At 38.2% G+C, this 22,585-nt stretch overlaps 3 protein-coding genes across 5 annotated transcripts; 2 read left to right on the top strand and 1 right to left on the bottom strand.

Annotated features, from left to right (window-relative positions):
* Positions 1 to 1,037: 1,037 nt before the first annotated feature.
* LOC125468242 (ubiquitin carboxyl-terminal hydrolase 27-like) lies at positions 1,038 to 5,956 on the top strand. 3 transcript variants are annotated; one of them, XM_048570941.1, is made up of 11 exons: positions 1,319 to 1,461; positions 1,535 to 1,836; positions 1,985 to 2,111; positions 2,312 to 2,412; positions 2,494 to 2,724; positions 3,113 to 3,181; positions 3,336 to 3,464; positions 4,333 to 4,470; positions 4,861 to 4,923; positions 5,034 to 5,372; positions 5,560 to 5,956. In XM_048570941.1, the coding sequence occupies exons 2-11, from the start codon at positions 1,813 to 1,815 to the stop codon at positions 5,830 to 5,832; spliced, it is 1,494 nt and encodes a 497-aa protein (XP_048426898.1). In that variant the 5' UTR covers positions 1,319 to 1,461; positions 1,535 to 1,812; the 3' UTR covers positions 5,833 to 5,956. The 3 variants fall into 3 exon arrangements, with proteins under 3 accessions (XP_048426897.1, XP_048426898.1, XP_048426899.1); XM_048570942.1 differs by having other exon boundaries at positions 1,320 to 1,461; positions 1,706 to 1,836; XM_048570940.1 differs by lacking the exon at positions 1,535 to 1,836 and having other exon boundaries at positions 1,038 to 1,461.
* Positions 5,957 to 14,485: 8,529 nt separating this feature from the next.
* Positions 14,486 to 15,141, bottom strand: LOC125471082 (protein GOLVEN 2-like). The gene is made up of 2 exons (XM_048570965.1): positions 14,963 to 15,141; positions 14,486 to 14,839 (listed from the first exon to the last, which is right to left on the bottom strand). The coding sequence occupies exons 1-2, from the start codon at positions 15,036 to 15,038 to the stop codon at positions 14,691 to 14,693; spliced, it is 225 nt and encodes a 74-aa protein (XP_048426922.1). The 5' UTR covers positions 15,039 to 15,141; the 3' UTR covers positions 14,486 to 14,690.
* A 4,666-nt stretch (positions 15,142 to 19,807) lies between these two features.
* On the top strand, positions 19,808 to 20,698 carry LOC125471059. Its single transcript, XM_048570924.1, has one exon. It carries the CDS (start codon positions 19,808 to 19,810, stop codon positions 20,696 to 20,698), a length of 891 nt encoding a protein of 296 aa, XP_048426881.1.
* The last annotated feature ends 1,887 nt before the right edge of the window (positions 20,699 to 22,585 follow it).

The following is a 22,585-nucleotide window of genomic DNA, read 5'->3' as shown; positions in this document are numbered from 1 at the left end:
AGCTCTTCTTGAGCATATTCAAAGTACATGTAGTTTTTCATCCATCGTTAGAGTCCCAACAACCATCTATAAAGACTATACCATATGTATCGACCAGACCAAGACATGATGCACCAATAAAGTGAACGCTAAGCATATTGTGTCTACATCACATCAACAAAGTGTTAGTAGATTGAAGACAAGCAATTCAATCCTAGACAACCTTGCTGACCTCTTCACGACGTCACTGCCGAAGTCTACCTTCCATAAGTTGTCTAAGAAATTGGTATGCATAACTATTCATTTACAATGCTTGTAGTTCTCATCTGGAAGTTTTGTCAAACTTATAGGGAGTATACAAAAGTATACTCACTTGACATTAATGTACTTTTTTTCCCTACGATTATGAGCATTTTTCCCACTGAGTTTTTGTTACCCGACTAGGTTTTAACAAGGCACCCGTCACAGATTGGTTTGCTTTGCATTTGCATCCAGAAGACGTATAGTTTTGATTTAATGCAGACTTCTCACATTTCTCCTCAGTCTATGGGATTCTCTCCCATACTGGATTTCACCATAGCGAGGTTTTGTGATGTTTACCCTTTTATGCATTATTTCATTGATTTGAGACTCATATTCGCTCATTATGCTGACGACTTCATCAACTGAACTAACTGCATTACTTGAAGACTTGAGTATTTACACACTCAAGGGAAAGTGTTGCAATTCTAATTAGGATTAGACATTGTAATAATCTAGTAATCATACTTATCTTTAGAATTCCTATTTACTAGCTATACTTACTAATAAAAACACAATGAGGTCATAAATTGTATCTTAAAATTCTCCAGAATCTCTCTACACTTTGCTACACCGTTCTCTATAACTCTTAAGTTAAATAGACGTACAACACTTTTATTAATTAAAAACAAATGAATTTTTTAATGTCAATTACCCAAACAATTCATTTACAAAGTGTTTACTGTTATTTTTTGGGTCGAACAGTACCGATTACTGTTTACGAAGACAATAATAACCATGAAAAGGTGGAGGACGTTTGTTTAGTTGTGAGAGCCTATCAAAAACATTTTCCTTCACGCAGGGAGAGCGAAACAGTGTTTCCGGTGTTTCTTCAATTGTTTTGTCGCAGGGTTTGACGGCAAACCGGTAAATCCTTGTGGTATTTGGTAAGATAGAAATAGGATGAAGTTTGAACGGGAGGTAAATTTGAAGTGTTTGATTGGGCAATTCCAACGAGGGTTGAAGATTATTTCTGGTTCAAGCTTGATTTCATCTGTGGCTGCTCTTCTGGGTATTGCTGGTGGCTTTGTTCTTGCTCTCAAAGGCTCGAAAGTCGGCATCCTAAACACCTTACACTTAGAGTGGCTGCCAAACACTCAGACTTCTTCTCCCAAGCAGCTGCCTTTGGTACCCGGCCTCCAAAATCTTGGAAATAATTGTTTCCTAAATGTTATTTTACAGGTATTCCCAATTGTTGAGCATTCCTTGGGTTTCATTGACCGATGTATTGATTAGAATTGGATATTTTTGATAGAATCAAACTTTCGATTGATCCCGGTACTTGGGATCATCATCTACATCCAGAAAGCCGTATGCTATGGAAGAAGCTTGTACAGTTTGGGAAGGGGTTCAATTCTCAGGCCCCGCTGTTATCCACTACATTCCAATGGGTTTGAGGTTGAATCATATCATTTATTTTTTTCAGGAAATGGTTCAGTTCCAGAGCCAAAGACCGTAGTTCTTGAACGAGGACGCACGTTCACTCACACTATCAGGCTAACTCATGTCTTAAAATATAAGAGACAACATCATATGTGTTGTTGTTCATGTGTATATGTACGCATTCGTGTTTGTTCACCTATAAGTGTTTGAAGATGGAAGTTGATTCCATATGTGTTTATTCCATTTAGAATTCGATTACGCTTAAATGTTTTATAGATTAGAATGGTTTGTGTGACTAACTGTTGGATTTTGTAATCTTCAGGCTCTGGCTAGCTGTTCATACTTTCAACCGTTTCTCCAGAATGTCTTAGAGGAATATGAGTTCTCAGCATTTCAGGATCGGGTTGATGGCTTTCCTCTTACGATAGCATTGTCAGCTTTGTTAGAAGGTTAGTATCAAAATCAAACCTATTGGAATCGCTTGCAGTGTGTTTGAGTTAACATGTATACTGGAATGCTCTTTAGGTATGGTGCTTGGTTCAGTAAGACATCAAATGACATCATATCATCACGTCTTAAGAAAATATAACTTTCTGGCTTTTCTATAATTCTATTAGGTGTTCCAAACTAATTTATAATGTTTCTGCAGATCTAAGCGTGGTTGGTGGAGGAAGAGTTGTATTAAGTCCGCGAAAATTGATGCTTGCGATGGAAGCTTACATTCAGAATTTCGATCTTACAAGCCAGCAGGTGCTACTCTGTCTTCTAAATACCTTAACAACTTGAGCAATTAAAATTGAATATCTAATAAGTAATATTTTGTACACGTAGGATGCAGCAGAAGCATTTCTTCATCTTCTGTCCTCTTTAAGAGAAGAATTTTCAGATTGTTATCTTCCAAATCAATGTTCTTTAGCAGAACTCCTTGCCTCTAATTGTAGGATTATTACTCCAACGAGAATGGAGAACCAGAGTGAGCAGGCAAGATGGCAGCAACACTACCTTGGGCCATTTGATGGAATTCTCGGTAGCATCCTCACGTGTCGAAGTTGCTCAACACAGGTTCACATGAATTTCTGAAGGAACACTATGCACTTATTTGAGTTATACTTGATCTCATGTATACTTATTTGCACCTTTTTGTTTTGTAACTCTTGCGATTAGTAGGTGTGCTACTGTTTCTGTTTCCAAAATCAATTTCTTTGAACTTTTGTCAATTTCACATGCCTAATGTTCCTTAAATTCTTTCGAGTTTTACATCCTTCAGTCTTAGTCAACCTAGTAGGATGCAATTTTGTGTTTTAGATGTAGAATCTTATAAATAAAGTTACTTGTTGACAATACCCTACCTTCACTTGCCATTGTTCTAGTCTTCAGTCATGGTTCTCTTTTTATTTTAACGGTATCATTCAATTGTGGACAGTTCAGAGTTTGCCTCTTTATTTTGCAGATATCATTGAACTTCGAATCTTTTCACAGCTTGCCTCTTTCACCAGTCCTTAATGGTGGTGCCACAATTGTATGTGTACTGAAGTATTCACTCTTTGATATTATGTATGTTTGAGCCTTTCACTTGAATTCTGCTCATATGATTGCTTCCTTCTAAACTAAAATGTCTCCTCTTTTACCTTTCCTTTTTGTTCTTAATGAATTTCGTTTTTGTACATTGTTAGATGGTTGGATGCACCTTAGAGAATTGCCTGGAGCAGTTCACTGCCGCTGAACAAGTTGAGAATTATCACTGTAACCATTGTTGGCACATTGCGGCAGTCAAGTATTTATTTTCTATGGGAGTAAATGAGGTAAATCCTTTATTCGCATTATAAATATATGCAACTTGACAGCCTTATTTTCCACATGATGAATGTAGCAGAATTAGGGTTGGATGTGTCGCCAGACTTGACACTCCTTGACTATTTATTAAATTCCATAAATTCTTTGCATCACCAGGAAACTAAAATTAAATCACTTGTGCTTGGATGTGTCGCCAGACTTGACACAGCGGATATAACAAGGAAGCTCAAACGTTATTCCTTGGCTAGAAAAAAAAAAAACTAGCAAACCCGAGAATTCTCTAAGAAGAAAGAGAGAATAAACTCCAATTTGATTGATAAAATGAATAAGGTTCCAAGCCTAAGGCCAAGATGACCTATTTGTAATGTTATTAACCTAGAAACCATTGGAAACCAAATAAGAAGGGAATTAAACAAATTACAAAATATTAACAAGATCCTAAAATATTAAGATCCCATTTTTGGAAATTAAATGCTGGGGTCCGGCCAAATTCTGACTGGGCTTCTTGTGAAACAAGAAGTCTTGTAGATCTTATCGTTCTTTTTGAATCCAGATTGCGGGCTCAAAACAGACATGCCAAATCAAAGTTGTGTCAATCCGAACAGCTTGAAAAATCCAAAACATCCACTTTCGGGATATGGCAGCAGCAAATAATCTTTTAACATGTGAATCACAAATTCTCCAATCACTTTTCTTGATTGCTTGTCACTTCATTTAGTTTCATTGCATGTGAAATAACCTAATTTCTGTCCTACATGCTCTTTTAGGGACTTTGATAGTCATTTTCAAAAAAAAAAAAAAAATTGTCGCATTTCTCCTTCTGTGGCCCTCTGTAAACATTATGCTTTTTGCTCCACTCATATGATTGTTTTTCAGGAAGAGATTGAAAAGATTAAGAGATGCCCTGAGCAAGATTCCTGTGACTGTCAAAGACATATTCATCTACATAAGCTACCTTGGTCAAATAAATTTTCATATACTCTAAAGCAAATAAGTATTGCTCGTTGCCCAAAGGTTTGTTCTCTTATTCTTCTATTATTTTCATAAAATCTGCTGAAAATAGTGATACAAAAGATGCAATTTCTAGGGTAGATTTGGTTGTGTTGGAAAAGTTAAGTCTCATCTGGACATTGAGCCAACAAGGCTAAAAATTGTTCAACGGGACAAATTAGCTTATTTGCTATGGTTCTCTTCTACCTTTATATGACTAACATCGCTAAATCTGGTTGCAAAGGATCTACAGGTTTCTTGTAAATTTTATTCATATTTTGCATACTGCACCCTTGTTATGGTTCTCTCACGTGTATTTCATTGGCGCATCTTGACATCTTCATTTTCCTGAGAAGTCTTTAGGTATATAATTCAATCTCTAAGAATTGCTATTGGTCTGATTTGTCCTTGCAGATTCTATGCGTTCATCTAAAGCGTGTGTCAATCAATATGTTTGGAGAACTAGTAAAACTTCAGGTGTTTGAAATTTCGTGCTTTACTTTACTCAATCCATGAGAATGTATTTCCTGGGTAAATTGGTTTAAAATATTTGTCATAGTGGTGCGATTCTGTATTGATGATTGTAGGGCCATATTTCTTTTCCGTTGGTTTTGGACCTTTTGAGATTCACGACGAGTGATGTGGGAGTAAAGAGTTTGGAAGAAAACATGAAAAGAGGGGAAGTTCAGCGACAAAATAGAAACTCAAGAACTTTTCCCAATCAGTTCAATATGCAGTATGATCAGATAAAGCTGAATCATATCTATGGATTAACGAGAGGAAGTATCTACCCAGAAGAATCAGCTTCAGATGTATCTCAATTCACTGCAAATGCAAAAGATGTACCAGCAGAATCCAGATTTTCCGAAGCAGCAGGGTTTTCGAAAACCATGCATGCAGACATGAACATGCCCTCAGAAGATCAGGCACTTAAACTTTGCTGCTTTTGCATATAGATTGATTTGAAAATAATTTGTGTTTGCTTTTCCTTATAAAAGAACACTTTTTTGCATCTAAAACTTGTATTTGTTTTTCATTTTTTAGATCTTTTTTGTGGCGTTTGATGAATAAAAGCTTTTAGGTTGATTATTAATGTGTGCATACCTATTGCAGTTGACTGAGAGTTGCAAAGTGGTTCCTTCAAGTACTTGCCTCTACCGTCTTGTTGCCGTTGTGGAGCACTTTGGAAGAGCTGGAAGTGGGCACTACACCGTTTACAGAAGCGTGAGAGCTGATTTATGTGAAGAACCTTGTGACGAGTCTGAGGTCGACGCTGCTGCTTGGTGCTGGTATTCTGTTTCAGATTCAGAAGTGTGTAGGGTTTCAGAGGAAGATGTTCTTGCTGCAGAAGCTAGCTTTCTTTTCTTCGAAAAATACGAAGGCTGAAGAACGAAGGTTAGTTTTGAAATTGTCACGAAAGGAATTGTTGAAAATGTACAATACCTGTGAGATTAAGAATAGAAAACGAAAAATCAATAATGGTAACGATAAAAAGCATATTGACATTCTCTGCCGTCCTGCGTTTTAGTGAAGGATCATAGGTCGGGCGGGTATTTTGGACATTTGATTGAGCTCCGGCTTTCTGTTTCTTCTGCGGCTGCGTTTTCTTAATCACGCAGCGCCTTGTTTAGGCCTAAATTTATCAATTTAGCTTTATTGAGCTTGAACAAAAGCTTTGCCCCAAACCGATGAATTGATACTCTCTTTCACGTCGCTCACTATTGTTTAGGGTTTTGATTTCGATTTTAATCTCATATCTGAGAGCATCTTCGATGCTAAGATGCAAAATTGAGATGTCAAAAATCCTAAATTAGTAAATCCAAGTAGATTATCTGTAGGATTTTACAATGTCTTTTAAATAGCTCATGAATGTAATTGTATTCTTTAGTAAATAAAGATACAAAGCATGAGGAATAAGACAGAGAATTCCTCAAGCCATTTGTCATCTCTCTTTTTCGTAAAATAGGTCATAACACGTTGTCAGCATGCTTCTATCGTTGCGCCAAGCAACTGAAATTTTTTTCTAGTACAAAACTTGTTCACAAGATTCATTATCCTAATCTAGGTTATTCTAAAACACGATTTAACTTATATATTTCAAGTTGATTTGCATGAAACATTCATCATTAAGCATGAACCCTAATTTTCGACCATTATTGCTGTTATAATTGTGGTGAATTGAATATGTGTGAATAAGCAAAGAAAAAGGAAAAGAAAAAAAGAAAAAAAAGCCCTAATTTTTTCCAAGCCGGGCTGTGCCATGCGCTAAGCCACGCTCTAGCAGCTCAAGCCGAGCCGCTCTTGACCTATGATATAGAAACGACGTCGTTTTTTGTAGTCTCTGTCACCCAGCCTAGGGATTGCCTGAAGTCGAACCCCCACCGACATTTCGACGTTTCCTGGTGAATACCACTCGCGACGACTGGAAGTGGTCCCCCAGTCACAATTTTAGTTTGTCGACGTCTTTCAAGACGTCACCAGCCTTCGACGCCTGCAGCCGCCATCCCATCAACACCGAGACCTGACGTTGAGGATTCCATCTCCACTGTCGCGTTCTTCGAGGTTCTCGTTCGAACCTTACTCCACACGACGCTCGCCGTTGTATGTTTCGGGCGAAACTCGAACCCACTGGCATTGGGCTCGTCCTCGACTTGAACCCGCATTCTATTGGGCCTTCCCTGCGCTCGGCCCGAATCCAACCAAGGCCAGCTTTGGTCTTGGACTCTTGTTTTTTTTGCCCCTGTTTAGGCCTTTTTTTTAACTGTTTTGTTTTTCTCTTCAACCTAGTTTGGGCTCCTAATTGTTTTTTGGGCTGTTAACTCAATCAATCAATTTTCTTTTGGACGCTATTTACTCTATGAAACTCTAAATCTATTTATCGAGATTTAGCTTTCACTTTTCCTTTTTGAGCTTAATATTTGGGCCTGACTTCTGTCAACCCATCTATTTATTTTTGGACTTGAAGCTCCACGTTTCTGGGCCGTTCCTTAAACTTTCACACAAAAGGGCCCGAAATTATTGACCTCACTACAATTGTTTTTAAGGAAAACTAATAAAAATGAGCTTAAAAACTTTGAGTTTTAATGATAAGGACAAAATAAAGGGTAAAGTGAATAGTACCATGATTGACTTTTTAGTGTAAAAATGTAGTTTTTCGTTAAAGTGAACAATACCGGGAGTTTTTCGTTAAAGTTCTGTTGTTTTTAATGCTTTATATATATATATATTATCTTCTATAAATTGTCTTTATTTGCAACTATTATGAACCTGAAGTTCATACTTTTACACCTGAACCTGAAGTTTCGAAAAAAGTGCCATATAAACTTGAAGTTTCCTAAAACTCACCACTCATGTAGAGACCTGAAGTTCTCCATGATTAATCCGTTTAATCAAAACCATGTCTTAGAACCCAAATGTTCTAACTCTAATACTTATGGAGGTTTTATTTCTTTTAACACCAACCACAATCTTGTTTCCCCAATTCAGCGAAGTGTCAAACCGTTACACGTTCAATTTCACTAATTTGGAAGTTTATGACATAAACTACTTCATGTGGATACAATCATACAAGACATGAAACTTCGCTTGATTACGAAAAGCTGCGAAACCATTGAAGCCAACAATTGCGTGAAAGAGCTAAATAAGCCTCTACCATGATTTTCATTCGAAAATATATGCCTGACGCACTACAAATGGAAATACCTCACTGAAGAGGATTCCACATCTCTTTTACTTGCCTTTACGGACCATTTCAATCATGAAAGATGATCTCTTGCCTGAAGCAAGCCATGATTGAAACGTTTACGTTTGTGAATAGGTACACTTCTAAAGTTTATAGAATCTGATTGAATTTCGATTGGAGAAGATTTTGCTCATCCATCTATGCCTCTAACATGCTGTTGAAGTAGCAACATAGAGAGTGAAAATACTTGGATTTGATTCCTACCATGTTGCCCACTAAATAGCACAACATTTTCCTGACGATATCTCATCAATTGCGCCCTACTAACTTGAAAACACTCAATTTGGCCGAAGCAAATGCTATGTATTTCATGAAGCCCAAATCTCTAAGATTGGTATAGGGGGGTGGCGACATGGGTACCAAACCTAAGCTCTTGAATAGTGGTAGAATTAAGGTCTACCAAGGGGTGGCATCACGGCTAGAAGTGTGATCGTTGGCACATAAGATCAAAACTTCAAGAATAAGAGACAATATTCCCAAATCTCAACCCTACATTATCTATTTCCGTTGTGATGGAATAAATCATTTTTTATGTACTTGTTTGTGCCCTTATCAATGTTGTTGATGAGTACCATTCCCATATTCAATATGTGAGATTAATTTTGCTCCACCTAAAATATTTAGAAAAGCAGAATTTTACATGGAAGGGCCATGTTGATTGCATCCCCTTAGTAGACATTGGTTTAATTTGTGAACAATTTCCTATGTTCCCGGATTGAAGTTTAGTGATTGTTTTAGTTCTGGATAACCTTATGGATATTGTCCTTAAGTATGAGTTAATTGATTCATGTTTCTTATACATGTGATCAGATTCAATTAACACGTGATTAGGTATAAATGTAGGAAATGTTAGTTATCTAGATGAATGTGCTACTATGCAAACTAACTTCATACCTAAATCACCTTTCTAATAACGAATACAGGTCAATCCAACTAGATTAAGGGCCTTGATGTCACTCATTATTGTATGAATGATAGTGAATTACTATTACAGAGGCTTTATATTCTCCCCATTCTGAAAGAACGTTTTTGAGTCTTAAGGATATTCAAGAGAACAATGATTATGATTGAAACCATTGAAGAAAATATAGTGTAATATCTTTTCACCACCACCAAAATATGAAGCCTAAAGTTATGTTTTAGGGCCAATAGGTCGCCACCCAACTGGGATATGCCCACACGTGATTACCCTAGAGCCAAGTGATATGAGCATTTTACTTTCTTTGACACAACCGTTTGGGACACTTAGGTCAAACAATGATACCACGTATTATATGACACATCTCATTAACTGGAGTAAGGATCTTGTGCCTGCAAGCACACTTTGCCAAGCCTGCTCTTAGGGAAATTGGGTTTCTATATCATCCCTTGTAAAGATACTAAATTACCCTATTTTAACAGTGGATTTTAGGGAATAGTTGTGAACTAATCCAACCAAAATGTAGACCATGTAAATACTTATGGTTTTGGTTGATGTATCATCATAATAGTCACACGTTTGTCCATGCACATTGTTGCTAACCTTCTGGCTGATTTTACTTTAAAGGTTCACCACCATAATTATCCCATAAAGTCTAAAAGACTGGCATATGGGTCATAAAGCGCAATTAAATTGATCACCTGAACTTTGGTGAACGCACCAAGCTTTTGGTTTCTTACTAAGGCTATGCACTCTCGTATGCAACTATGTTAGTCCATTTGAGACCCACCACCCAACATATTTTACGTTATAGTTGGTTACCAGGTACGACCTAACATTGCCCACTATGTCTTATCTTGATCCCTATACTGCACAAGTATTATAAGCATGTGCAATGTATTTTAGTTATCAGAATGTTGCTCTAGATGCATTCCTGTGATCTAGTTAAAGTGACGCAATCATATCCCAGCTACAAACATGTTTACAAGGATAAACATACCTAATAAACCTCAAGTTAACATCCTCGAAAGATGTGCCTCCCTTGAAAGAATTTTTGGCGTCCTTGTTTGACGGTATGGTATATCGGTGGATAGCCAATTAATCTGTTCTTGGCCTGACAGCACAACAAATCACTCGGTTCATAGGATCCACTTCCCTTGAAGAGGAAGGACAAGGCCTAACACGAATCCACACTTGATTGCTATCTCAATCATTTCCATCTCATGAGATTTATCCGGATTACTATTGGGCTTAAAGTTCTTGGTCCAGTACACTAGTTTAGGTGAGATATGGAATTGGATACGTTTATCATTGATGATGTTTCAATTATATGGTAGCTACCGATACAAAAGAAAGGTGACAATATTGAATCGTGTTCCATTGTTCAGTTATAATATAAAACTGATTGGTGAAATTACAATTCATGTTGAATTAGATTCCTTATCAAAGTGTGTTTGGGTCTGTCGTTCCAACATTGCCCAAGGTAACCTTGATATGTCAAAAGTGGGAAAGGAAGTGTAATGAGATGAATGAAATAGTGTGATGTAATGCATACCTTATGGGAAAGGTTTCTCTCAAACGACTTGTGATTGATTGCATCATTCTAGATGTGATTAACATTTCCTCATGGGGGTATTGATATGAAGATTTACATATAAGTTCCCGAAGAATTACATGGATATGTTCATATAGTTGCAGACCACAAAACACCCTCTTAATTCAAATAAGGCGTTCACTTTACGAATCAAAGCAATCTGGACATATGTGGTATACCCATCTAAGTCAATGTTTGATTAGTTAGGATATACATGAACTATGCCCTTGCAGTGTTAAATTAAGAAGTCATATTCCAAATTGTTGGAGTTGCAATTTATGTTCATGACATGGATCTCACTAAGACACTGGAATAGCTTGAGATAACTGCCTCGTACTTGAAGATGGAATTTGAGTTGAAGAGTATTGGGAAAACTCGTTTATGTCTTGACCATAAGTTTGAGCTTGAGCTAACCCCCTAAGGTGTTACCTTTTTAGTATACCTATCCATACACTAGATTCAAATGAGACTCTTGAAGAGGTTGTGAAACCCGAATTTCCATATCTAAGTTCAACTTTGCGCTTTGTTGTACTTAGCTCATTGCATTAGAAATGGCACCTTCTTCACTGTTGATTTGTTGGTAAAGATGCAACACTATGCCTTCACGCCGCCATTGAAGGGGCATTAAAGACGTATTTCTACTACCCTGAAGGTACTACGGATTTGGGCTTATCTATATGCATCTCTAGCGAATCCAACTACCTTTGATCCTCGGAATGATGTTTTCCTTGTTTGTTTTGTATATACATGTTACTTATCAAACTAGCATAAGGCATGTTTCCAAATGGTTATGTCTTTATTATTAGGGTAGCATAATATCTTAGAGGTCCATGACATAGACCTTATATGTGAAATCTTTGAACCATTCTAAGACTCTCCGCACCTTATTACGCCACATGTCAAAAACATAGAAAGCTCTTGGTGAGCATATTTGAAGTACATGTGGTTTTTCATCCATCGTTGTCAACGCCAAATACATCACATTAGCAAAGCATCAAAAGGTTGAAGTCAAGCAAATCCGACCCCAAGATAACCTTGCCGACCTCTTCTCGAAGTCATAGCTGAAGTCTACCTTCCAGAAGCTTGTCCGAGGAATTGGTATGCAAAACTCTCGTTTGCAATGCTTTTAGTTCTCATTTGGAAGTTATGTCAATTTGGCGATGGTGCGTGTAACTACCGTATCCTATTCTTTTAACTTAAATGGTGAGCATGTTGGATACGTTCATCCCAAGCGTGGTATTCAGCAAGGTGATCCTCTATCTCTGTTTCTGTTTGTGTTATGTGCGGAGGGGTTTTCTGTCCTATTTGATGCTTGGGAGAACTAGGGGCGGATTAGAGGCGTGAAAGTGTGCAAGCGAGCACCAACCACTTACTGTTCGCAAATGACCGTTTCATTTTTGCTCAGAGTACAATTCAGGAATGATTGCAGGTGAAACACTTGTGGAAAATCTTTGAAGATGTCTCGGGGCAGGCAATTAATTATTTGAAAAGTTTTGTAGCTTTCAATGGGAATTTGACCAAGTTTAATGGGCAGCTTTTGGCGGATTGCCTTGGTATTGCTTCGAGGAATTTTCCGTGGTCGCTACCTCAGCTTGCCAGTCCATGTGGGAAAAGTGAAAAAAGGAAATGTTTGCCTACATAAAAGATAGACTATGGAATAAACTAAATGGTTGGAAAGGAAGCCTCCAAAATAGTGCGGGGAAAGAAATTTTGATAAAAACTGTGGTGCAAGCTGTCTACTATATACCATGCAAACCTTTTTGTTACCAAAAACCTCCGGTGATGAGTGGAATCAAATTGTGGCAAAAATTTGGTGGGGCAAAGAACAAGGCAAGCGATCAATTCATTGGATTCGCTGGAAGAATTTATGTAAACCAAAGGGTGAGGGTGGCCATTTAAGGATCCTCATGCTTTCAACTTGCTTTGCTTGGATTTTAAGGATCTTAATACACAAACAGTCCTCTCTTGCTTCCTAAATCTTCAAGGGCAGGTACTATCCTAACATGGATTTCCTCTTGGCTCCGGTGAAAAGCGTTATCAAAGTTCTTAGTCCTATCCCTGTAGGAATGGATCGGTCTGTTACGGTGGCAAAGTTGATTTCAGTGGAAGGGGAGTCACGTGGAAATTGGAAGCTATAAATGGTATTTTTTGGGAAGAGGAAGCTCGTTTGATTCAAAGCATACCTCTTAGCATTTTTAAACCGCCTGATATCTTCTGGACTGCGGACCCGAATGAGAAGTTCACAACGAAAAGTGCCTATCACTTATCAAGGTTTGTTGGAGATGTCAATGAACATGAGAGTAGCGGTTCATCGATCACCATGGAGGGGAAATTCTTATGGAAGGCCTTATGGAGAGCTTGAGTCCCTGAGAAAGTGAAGATTTGTGTATGGCATTGCTGTATGAATGCTTACCAACACTGAACAATTTGAGAAAAAAGAAAATCACCATGGATGATGCGTGTATGGTCTGCAATGGCGATGACGAAACCTTGGTACATTTGATGAGAAACTGTCCTTGAACAACGTCAATTCGGTTGATAAGTCTGCTGGGGTTACGTAGTAGAACGGATACACGGGAGCATATGATGGACTGGGTGGCAAAACTTGCTAGTGATTTATCAAGAGACAATTTCGACTTATGCCTTGTTCTTATTTGGAGCATTTGGAAAGAGCAGAATTCATTTTTGTAGCAAGGTAAGGCACTAGAACCTATGGACTTGAAATGCAGGGCACTTGGTTAAAGGAATTCCAACAATGACATGGTAAAACAGAAATACGCAGCAGCAGAAGTCCGTTAAATGGAAGAAACCGGAATTGGGATGGGTAAAATGTAAATTTGATGTGGCATATGGGACAAACAGCGGGAAATCGGTGGTGTTGGGGTGGTGATTGGAAACGGGAGGGGGGAATTTGTTGCAGCCATGGCGTGAATGCACATTGCTATCTCTTCCCCACCGTTGGCCGAGACTTTGGCATCACGAGACACGACACTTTTGGTCAAGGAGAAGCAGCTTCAGGACATGTTTTTGAAGGTGATGCGCTGCTCATCATGCCAGCCCTACAACGTGATTGTCAAGATGATTCGTCGCCTTATGGAAATATTCTAAATGACACTCGTTTGATTATTCATTCAATGCCCAAGTGGAAGATCGTATTTAGTAGACGGGAGACTAACAAGGTGGCACACCGATTAGCATGGATGAGTCTGAGTTGCGATATCCTCTTATATGGTTTGAGGAATCTCCTGATGTAATTCTAGACCTTATCTTTGAGGATAGTACTTCGTAATTTTATTTGGTGCGGGATGCTTTTTTTTCCTTCGACCGGGTTGAAATCCCCAGAAATTTTTTTATCGAGGCCCATTATGTGCACCATATCCTCATTCCGAACGCTAAAATGGAATTTATAGTTTAGGAAAGAGTCCAAATCACATTCCCCTTCTAACTATTCTGGTGAACTAAACGAGACCTAAAGGGTGTGTTTAATGATATAGGATAGGTGTCAACAAGATCGAAATTCAAAAAATTTCGATCTTGATGACACCTATCCTATGTCATTAGAAAACAAAATTTGGAGACCGCGGACCCAGACTCTTTTGAGGAGTCTGTTTACGTTTAGCAAAGCTTGGGAAATGTTTTTCCTCTTTTGGAACTTAATATTGTTCAGATTTGAAAGAAGTTGTGTTTATTTAGTGGTGCTCATATGTATTCAAATGCTTTTAACTAGGTACTGATATACATGGACCATATTTTGCTTGTGTCGAAAAGAACAAGAAAAACAAGATAACGATACAATTGTAACTATTGACTGAATATAATAAAGCAAGCTTGGTATTTAACTACAGAAAACCTTTATCTAAACCCTATTCATGGATAGAGACTAGACTTATACTTTGTTTTTTTTTTTTTTCTTCTTTTTTGTAGTTCCTCATTTTTGAGACTAAACTAATACTCCTTTTACCATTCTTTGGAAAAACTGCTATATTAATTTAGTTATGGATTGGAGGCTTTTTTCTTGCTGGAGTGTAATCCATAGCCAGTAAATCATTACTCTCATCCTGCTGTACTACTGCTTGATCATCCTCATTCTTCTGATAAGCATCACCAGCTCTCTTACTAACCACTCCCAAACTCCTTCCTGCAACAAATTACAACACATTCTTGAATATATTTATAGTACTATATAGCAAATTGTCCAAGAGATATAAGATTTATACACAAAATTTTATTAAGAAATATTTGATGTATACAATTTACGTACCTTGAGCTGTGATAGAGATGAAACAAAGCAAGAAGAAAGCCACAACAACAAGGTTCTTGCATGGAAGTGCAGCCATCGATAGGAATTATAGAGCACCACTGCTGCTTTCCGCTAAGCGAGCTAGTACAGACAGTAGTACGAATTGATTCTGATCAACTAATGTATTGCTCTCTCTCAATCTGCTTGGAGATTGTCTTGATGACTAAGGGTCTTTATAGACCGATGGAGGGTACTGTACGTACGTCGATTCTTTCTACTAAGACATTGCTGTGATGGACTGCATGCCACGTAAGTTTTGTACGTAGTAGTTTCTTCCTCTACTCTTAACTCTACGTGAGCATAAGGCCTTCTGGAGTCAATATCCATGTCTCCTGCTGTCTGGTGTGGAAAAGATATATTAGCATCCTTGTTCGACAAACACCCTTCAATTAATTAATGATCTGAAAAGGGTTAATATTATAGTCTTGTCATATGCATCAGTATGGCAACTAGCTAGCTACATACAAGAGTTGTTTCATGCCATAATTATTAAACTCTTTTTTATTATTTTTTTATTTAAACAGAAATTGAAGAAAAAGTACGTAATAATTAAAAACATGAATTGATGATAATTAGGTCTTGTTTGGTGATGTTATACAAAATGATTTTTGAAATTGAAAACTACAAATAGAATTTTGAATTTTTATGATGGAGGAACCCTTAGGTTTTCGGGGCATTGGATTCTCACCAATGTTTGCATTAGTCAAGCTGACATTCTCACTTCCGCATCGTCTAGCGCTACTCGCGCGGGTGCTTTTTTCTAGGCGGAATGCTCCCCTACCGATGCAGTTTTACGTACCATAGCTTCAGCAAATCACTTAGCCCCGTTCATCTTCGCCGCAAGAACACTCAATCAATGAGCTATTACACATTCATTCAAGGGTGGCTATTTCTAGGCAAACCTCATGGCTGTCTCTGCAGCCCTACCTCCTTTACCATTGAGCAGCCATTTAGGAGCCTTAGCTAGTGATTCGGGTTATTTCCTTCTCAACGATGAAGCTTATCCCCCATCGTTTCACTGGCCGACCTTGAACCCTGTTATTTTGAGGTCATATGTAGCATTTAAAGTTTTCCTCTATTTGGTACCACTCTCGCGGCTCGCACCCAAACAGTGCTTACCCCTAGATGTTCAATAAATTGTTGCACCTTAACGCATTTCGGGGAAAACCAACTAGTTTTGGGTTCGAGGCATTTCACCCCTAACTACAACTCATCCGCTGATTCTTCAACATCAAGTCTATAATAATGAATCATGTATTTTGTACCATATTACATTGACTCTGAAACTACCAAGTACCGGTCAACTGTCAAGCATCATGAACTCGCTAAAAGGACCTTACTGATGCACTTTTTCCGAAGCACACAAGCCAACCCGACCCAAAACAAGTGGGTGCACTGCCATGTGCAGCTGCTCATTGGCTATCCCCATACCCAATGGGAGATTTTCCTATGACTTGGAGACCAATCACATTGCGACAAGTGACGACACCACATTAAGTTCATTTAATCCCACATTGGCCATCTCAGTAAAGTAACTCCAACTTTGCCTCTATAAAAAGGTAAAGTCTGCTCCCTTCCAAGAGTAATCGTTAATTAATTTTCAACACTTTTCTACCACTAAACTCACCCACATGGTGCCTTAAACATACTTTGCTAATTTAAAAATCAGAGGCTCTTAGGCCAGTACTACATCAGTGCCCTTCGATACTTACTCTATACCTTGCAGGTTGCTTCGTCTGTCCACCCTTGACGGAAGCACCCTCGTGAAGGTACTTCACCACACCAAGTGTGACAAGGTCTTACTTGCCTTTTCTTTTATAGGTTATAGGGACACCAGAGAAATCATATGCTTGTGCGAAAATCGTTCCCAATTTAAGTTAACAATACTAAGACTCGAAATGGGAGATAAACTTTTGTAACCAATACATAATCCTAGTTGCATCATCCATCCAATAAATACTTCCTAAGTGTTCCAAAAGTGCATAATTCATCCAATAAATACTTGCTACTTAATATCTCTACTTATATGAGAATTTATTTCCAAAATAACTAGCTTTTGGATCGTTAGAGAATTTTGTTTTTTTTTCGTTTTCATCATTCATCCAATAAATACATGCTACATAATCTCTCTACTTATATGTGGATTTTTCTCCAAAATAACTAGCTTTTGGTTCGTTAAAGAATTTTGTTTCTATATCGCAAAATAATGGAGTTCATTAAAAGAGGAGAAATTACAAAACATTACAAAAGGACATGGGTCTTACTCATCCTTGTCATAATATCCCACAGAAGGAGTAACCACAAAGGAAGAGCCCCACCCCAGAAATATCAGCAAAACAAATTAACCCTCTCCTCAAGGTCCGATTGGAGAAGCACTTGCTACCAGTCCTGTGCCTCCTCAATCCTTGCAATTAACGTATATTACTATAACTACACAAATAGTATCAGACAACAAATATTATTTGTTATTTGGTGGCCTCCTTGTCGTTGTGTTTGCCGGTGTCAGTCCATCGTACGTTACCAGACAAAAGACCTTAAATTTGGGTTGTTAGAGATTTATTCGTGGTGAATGAAACAGTTGATCAACTTGCTCTTTTGCAATGTATAAGTTTCGGTCATCTACCTCAATAGATGGGCCTGGTTGTAATTGCATATCTTCAGTTTGCAGCTTGCTAATGCTAGCTGCTTCATTTTCTTCATTAGGATTTAGATGTTGCATTGTTCTGAAAAATAAGACCGGGGACAATCCTAATTTTTCAAACAGGATTTGTAGGTCACATATATATTTTTCCAGCATAATAACCAGGGAAGAGTTTATGAAGCTGACAACTTCTATTAAGTAAAGTATCAGAAATAAAAAGAAATATTGGGGAAAATTTGGAAAAAGAACCAAAATTTGAAACTCATAGTCATATAAGGGGGCGTTTGTTTACCCTTCTTAGCCTTCACTGGATTGGATTGGATTGGATTGGATTGTAGTCTTGTGTTTGGTGGCTTGCGGGACTCACATTAATGGCACTAGGTGGGACTCGCTTTCACCAACGGCTTCACTAGCCGGTCTTAGTGAGAGACCCCAACACCCATAGGTTTAGCTAAGACCTTCCATCATCCTCTCTCGCCTTCGTCCACTTTCGCTGCATCCTTTATTGCCTTCGTCTGCTTCACTGCCCTGGGTTCATCGACCTAGATTTTCTATGGCATGGGCTTCAATGAAAGCTGGAACTTGGAAGATAGAAAATTTTTTATGGTTGGGTTCATCCATCTCAGTCTCCAATTTTTTACGGCATAGACCTCGACCTTGATTTCGACGGATGGTTCATCCATCTCTGTCTTCAATTTTCGATGGCATCGACCTCGACCTCGATTTTCGATGGTTGGGTTCATCCATCTCGTCTTCCTCCACCCACCCCTTGCCGTCTGCAACTCCAATCCCTGCCCACGCCCATACCCAGCCCCACCCACCTGTGCCGTCTGTAACTTCAATCCCCACCCATGGAAGAACAAGTGAAGTTGGATGGGAAAAGAGGCAAAGGGAAGAGAGAGAGGGATTTGAAAGGAAAAACTAAGGGAAGAGTGAGAATGAGCTGAACAGGAAAACTCACCATGACTGCCATTGAATTGGTGATGCTAAGCTTGAGAGGGAGGGGTTGGGGTTTTTTGGGGGAAGGCAAGTCTCCATTTTTTGTGATTTTAATTCGAATAGTCTGTGCAACAAAGGGAGAAAAGGAGTGAAGAAACTTGGATACACAGAGGAGAGGGGAGAGAGACGGCATGGGAAAAAAAGAGAGGTTAGCTGGAAATAATGATTCTAGAAAAAAGAAAAAGATAAATTAATAATAGAATATTAATATATATTAAGTAAATAATAAAATATTATAGATATAGATTAAATAATATAATATTAGAATCCTACTTCTTAGTCCGACACTGCACCAAACGCTTCACTAAATCAGTCCAGTTTAGTCTAGTCTAAGCCAGTCCAACTTAGTCCCTAAAGTTAGTCCAGTCCGAGATAGTCTGGTGCAACAAACGCACCCTAAAAATACTAATTATCTTTAATGACTAAAAAATTCCTCATTTCCCAAATTTCCCCTGCCCGCCTCTTTATGGTTCTTTCTCGTCTCACAAATCCAACCCAAAGATAACAGCTTTTCCGGTGGATTCCTGTACCCCAAACATTGTACAGATCTTCTCACCAGTTTTTCAATTACCAACGTAGCAGAAAAACCTCACACAAATTTCAGCTTTAAAAGGTTTTTGCTCCTTCGTGTTTAGATTCAAATTTTGCTTTGGAGATTCAGTACTCTGATTAAATTTTAGGGTTTTAGTCTACTGGGTTATGTTCAGTTTTCATGTTCTTTGATTACACATGAATACATATAGATATATATACACACACACACACACACACACTCTATATCTATAAACATATATATATTGGATCATAGAAGAAGAGTGTAGGAAATGGATGTTGAAAAGTAAATTGCTTACTAATTTCTTGTTAGTAAATGATTTACTTATTCAATTTATCTTTGTCCTACTGTATAACTGTTTTCTGTTGTGACAACTTGTGCTCATATGCCAAGTGTAGGTCTTAGATCAGTTTTCATTTTCAATGGCTCACATGCCTTGTAAATGCCATGTATCATATCACAATGGCTTATGTATTTGAATGAAAGACTACTGAAATCTCAACATGGTATCAGAGCCTAGGTTATATCTGGAATTGGAGCGTCGAATTTGTGAGTGCTGTGCTCGGAAATCCAACATGAAATTTCTGACTCAGTTCGTCGATTCAAGTCTCAAATGGCTAGGTCAGGTGGTAGTGATCTTCGAGCTCCAATATTCAATGGTGACAACTATGAATCTTGGAAGATCCGAGTGAGAACTATTTTCAAATCACATGGAATCTGGGATCTAGTTGAAAAAGGTCTTGAAATCTCAGAATCAAAAAGGAAGAAGGTTAATGCAGAAGGGTCACCAGAATCAGAGAAACGATCTCTGAACGAAAAGCTAATGAAGGATGCTAAGGCACTGGGTATTATCCAAGGAGATGTCTCGAATGACATTTTCCCCAGAATCTCAAACAAAGAGACCTCAAAGGGTGCTTGGGATATCCTACATCAAGAATTTCATAGCGATAAGCAAGTGAGATCTATCAAGTTGCAAGGTCTATGCCGTGATTTCATGTACACAAGGATGAAGGATGATGGAACCTTGTATGTGTATCTCACTCGTCTTCTCGAGTTGGTGAATCAGATGAAGAGTTATGGGGAAGATTTATCTAGAAAGTGTTTAGTTCAGAAATTGCTCATAAGCTTGACCAAAGACTTTGACCTCGTTTGCTATGTGATTGAGCAAACTAAGGACATTGAAACTATTGAGGTGCAAGAAGAAATTGCTACATTGAGGGGATTTTCACAACACCTTGATAGGCATGCTAAAAATACCACTAAGAGAGCTTTCAGTAGTATGAGTGTAAATCTAAAGGGAACTCAGTCAAATCCCTCCTTTGGTAACTCTAAGCCAAAGAAGAACTGGAAATCGAAGGATAAGAAATGGGATTCTAAACCTCAGAACTCTGTCAATCAAGGTGGCAAATATGATCAAGGAGGAAAACTAGATCAAGCTAAGGGAAACTGCAAACATTGTGATAAGCTACACTATGGTGAATGTTGGTTTAAAGCGTGGAGTTAAAATGGGCACTGGAGATTTAGTGCAATCGATAGGTAAAGGTACCTTGGTTATAGAAATGAAGGGTGTAACTAGATATATTAAAGAGGTTATGATTGTACCTGGATTGGATGAAAATTTGCTGAGTATAGGACAAATGGTAGAACATGGATATTGGCTTGTGTTTGGTGATTATATGGTTGATATTTATGGGGATAGACAGATGGAAGATTTGATTACAAGTGTCCAAATGAAAGGAAACATGTGTTTTCCCTTAACTCTAGAATATGTCAATCCTCTTATGGCTAATAGAGCAACTGTTGAAGAGTCATTTTGGTTGTGGCATAAAAGATATGGACATCTAAACTACATCAATTTGATGCTCCTGCAAGACAAGGAAATGGTGCAAGGTTTACCTAGACTACAAGTCACTGAGCATGTTTGCTCTGGATGTACTACAGGGAAGGGTCACAGAGAACCATTCGATAAGGAAAAGGCTTGGAGATATTCACAACCTCTAGAATTGATACACTCTGATATCTGTGGTCTAATGCAGATCATTACTCTTGGAGGAAACAGATTCTTTCTTACCTTTATTAATGATCACACTAGAATATGTTGGGTGTTCTTTTTGCAGCACAAATCACAAGACTTGAACATTTTTACACCGTTTAAATCCATGGTTGAACTACAGAGTGGTTATCAAATTAAGAAACTCAGAAGTGATAGGGGTGGAGAATATAAATCCCTAGAGTTTTCAAAGTTCTGTGAAGGCATGGGACTAGAAAGGCAATTGACTGTTGCCTACTCTCCATAACAAAACGGTGTTGTAGAAAGGAAGAACCGTACTGTGATTGAAATGGCTAAGACAATGATGTTTGAAAAGAAGATTCCCCTGAAGTTTTGGGCTGAAGCTATGAACACAGTTGTGTATTTGCAAAATCGTTGTCCAACAAGTGCTTTGAACAACATAACTCCATTTGAGGCAATTAGTGGAAGGAAACCAGGTGTTAAACACTTAAAGATATTTGGTTCTATGTGTTACATTCACATTCCTTCACAGAAAAGACACAAATTGGAGGAAACTGGTGAGAAAAGAGTATTTGTTGGATATGGGAATTGTGAAAAAGGATATAGAGTTTTCAACTTGAGAACTCAAAAGGTTGAACTATCAAGAAGTGTAATCTTTGATGAGAAAGCAATGTGGGACTGGGAAACTAATGAGTTAGTGCAAGTTTCTATTCCTTGGAATGATGAAAGAAGCTCAAGGATATATAAACTTGATCTAGAGTCAAGTGATTCACCTCGGTCTATGCAATCTCCTCTAAGATCACAAACAACTAGAGACCTGCAAACATCATAGGAACCTGATTCACTTGATTCTCCAGTTTCAATCTCTGGAACTTATGATCATACTCCACAGAAATGAAAGAATTTGAGTGATGCATATGCTCAATGCAACATGAGTATCATTGAACCTAAAGATTTGAGTGAGGCAGTCAAAGATAAAGCTTGGAAAAAGGCTATGACAAAAGAGATGTTGATGATTGAAAAGAATTCCACTTGGGAATTAGTTGACAAACCAAGTAGCAAACCGATTGTAGGAGTGAAGTGGATATATAAAACTAAGCTGAACCTTAATGGCTCCATTGAAAAGCACAAGGCAAGGCTTGTAACCAAAGGCTACACACAAAAACCAGGGATTGAATTCAATGAAACCTTTACTCCAGTGGCAAGGTTAGATACTATTAGGACACTCATTGCTCTAGCTACACAGAAGGGTTGGAAAATGTGGCAATTAGATATTAAATCAGCCTTTCTGAATGGCGTTCTCGAGGAGGATGTCACATCCCGGCCCGGGGCGGATCACTTCCCAGGCCCGCTCCACCACCGTAGCACGATATTGTCTTC

The sequence above is a fragment of a genome, unplaced genomic scaffold (assembly GCF_019419815.1).
Source record: "Pyrus x bretschneideri cultivar Hongxiangsu unplaced genomic scaffold, Pyrus_bretschneideri_v1 Contig56, whole genome shotgun sequence".
Lineage (NCBI taxonomy): Eukaryota > Viridiplantae > Streptophyta > Magnoliopsida > Rosales > Rosaceae > Pyrus > Pyrus x bretschneideri.
Note: the sequence above shows the minus strand (reverse complement) of the source record. Positions and strands in the feature narration are given on the sequence as shown.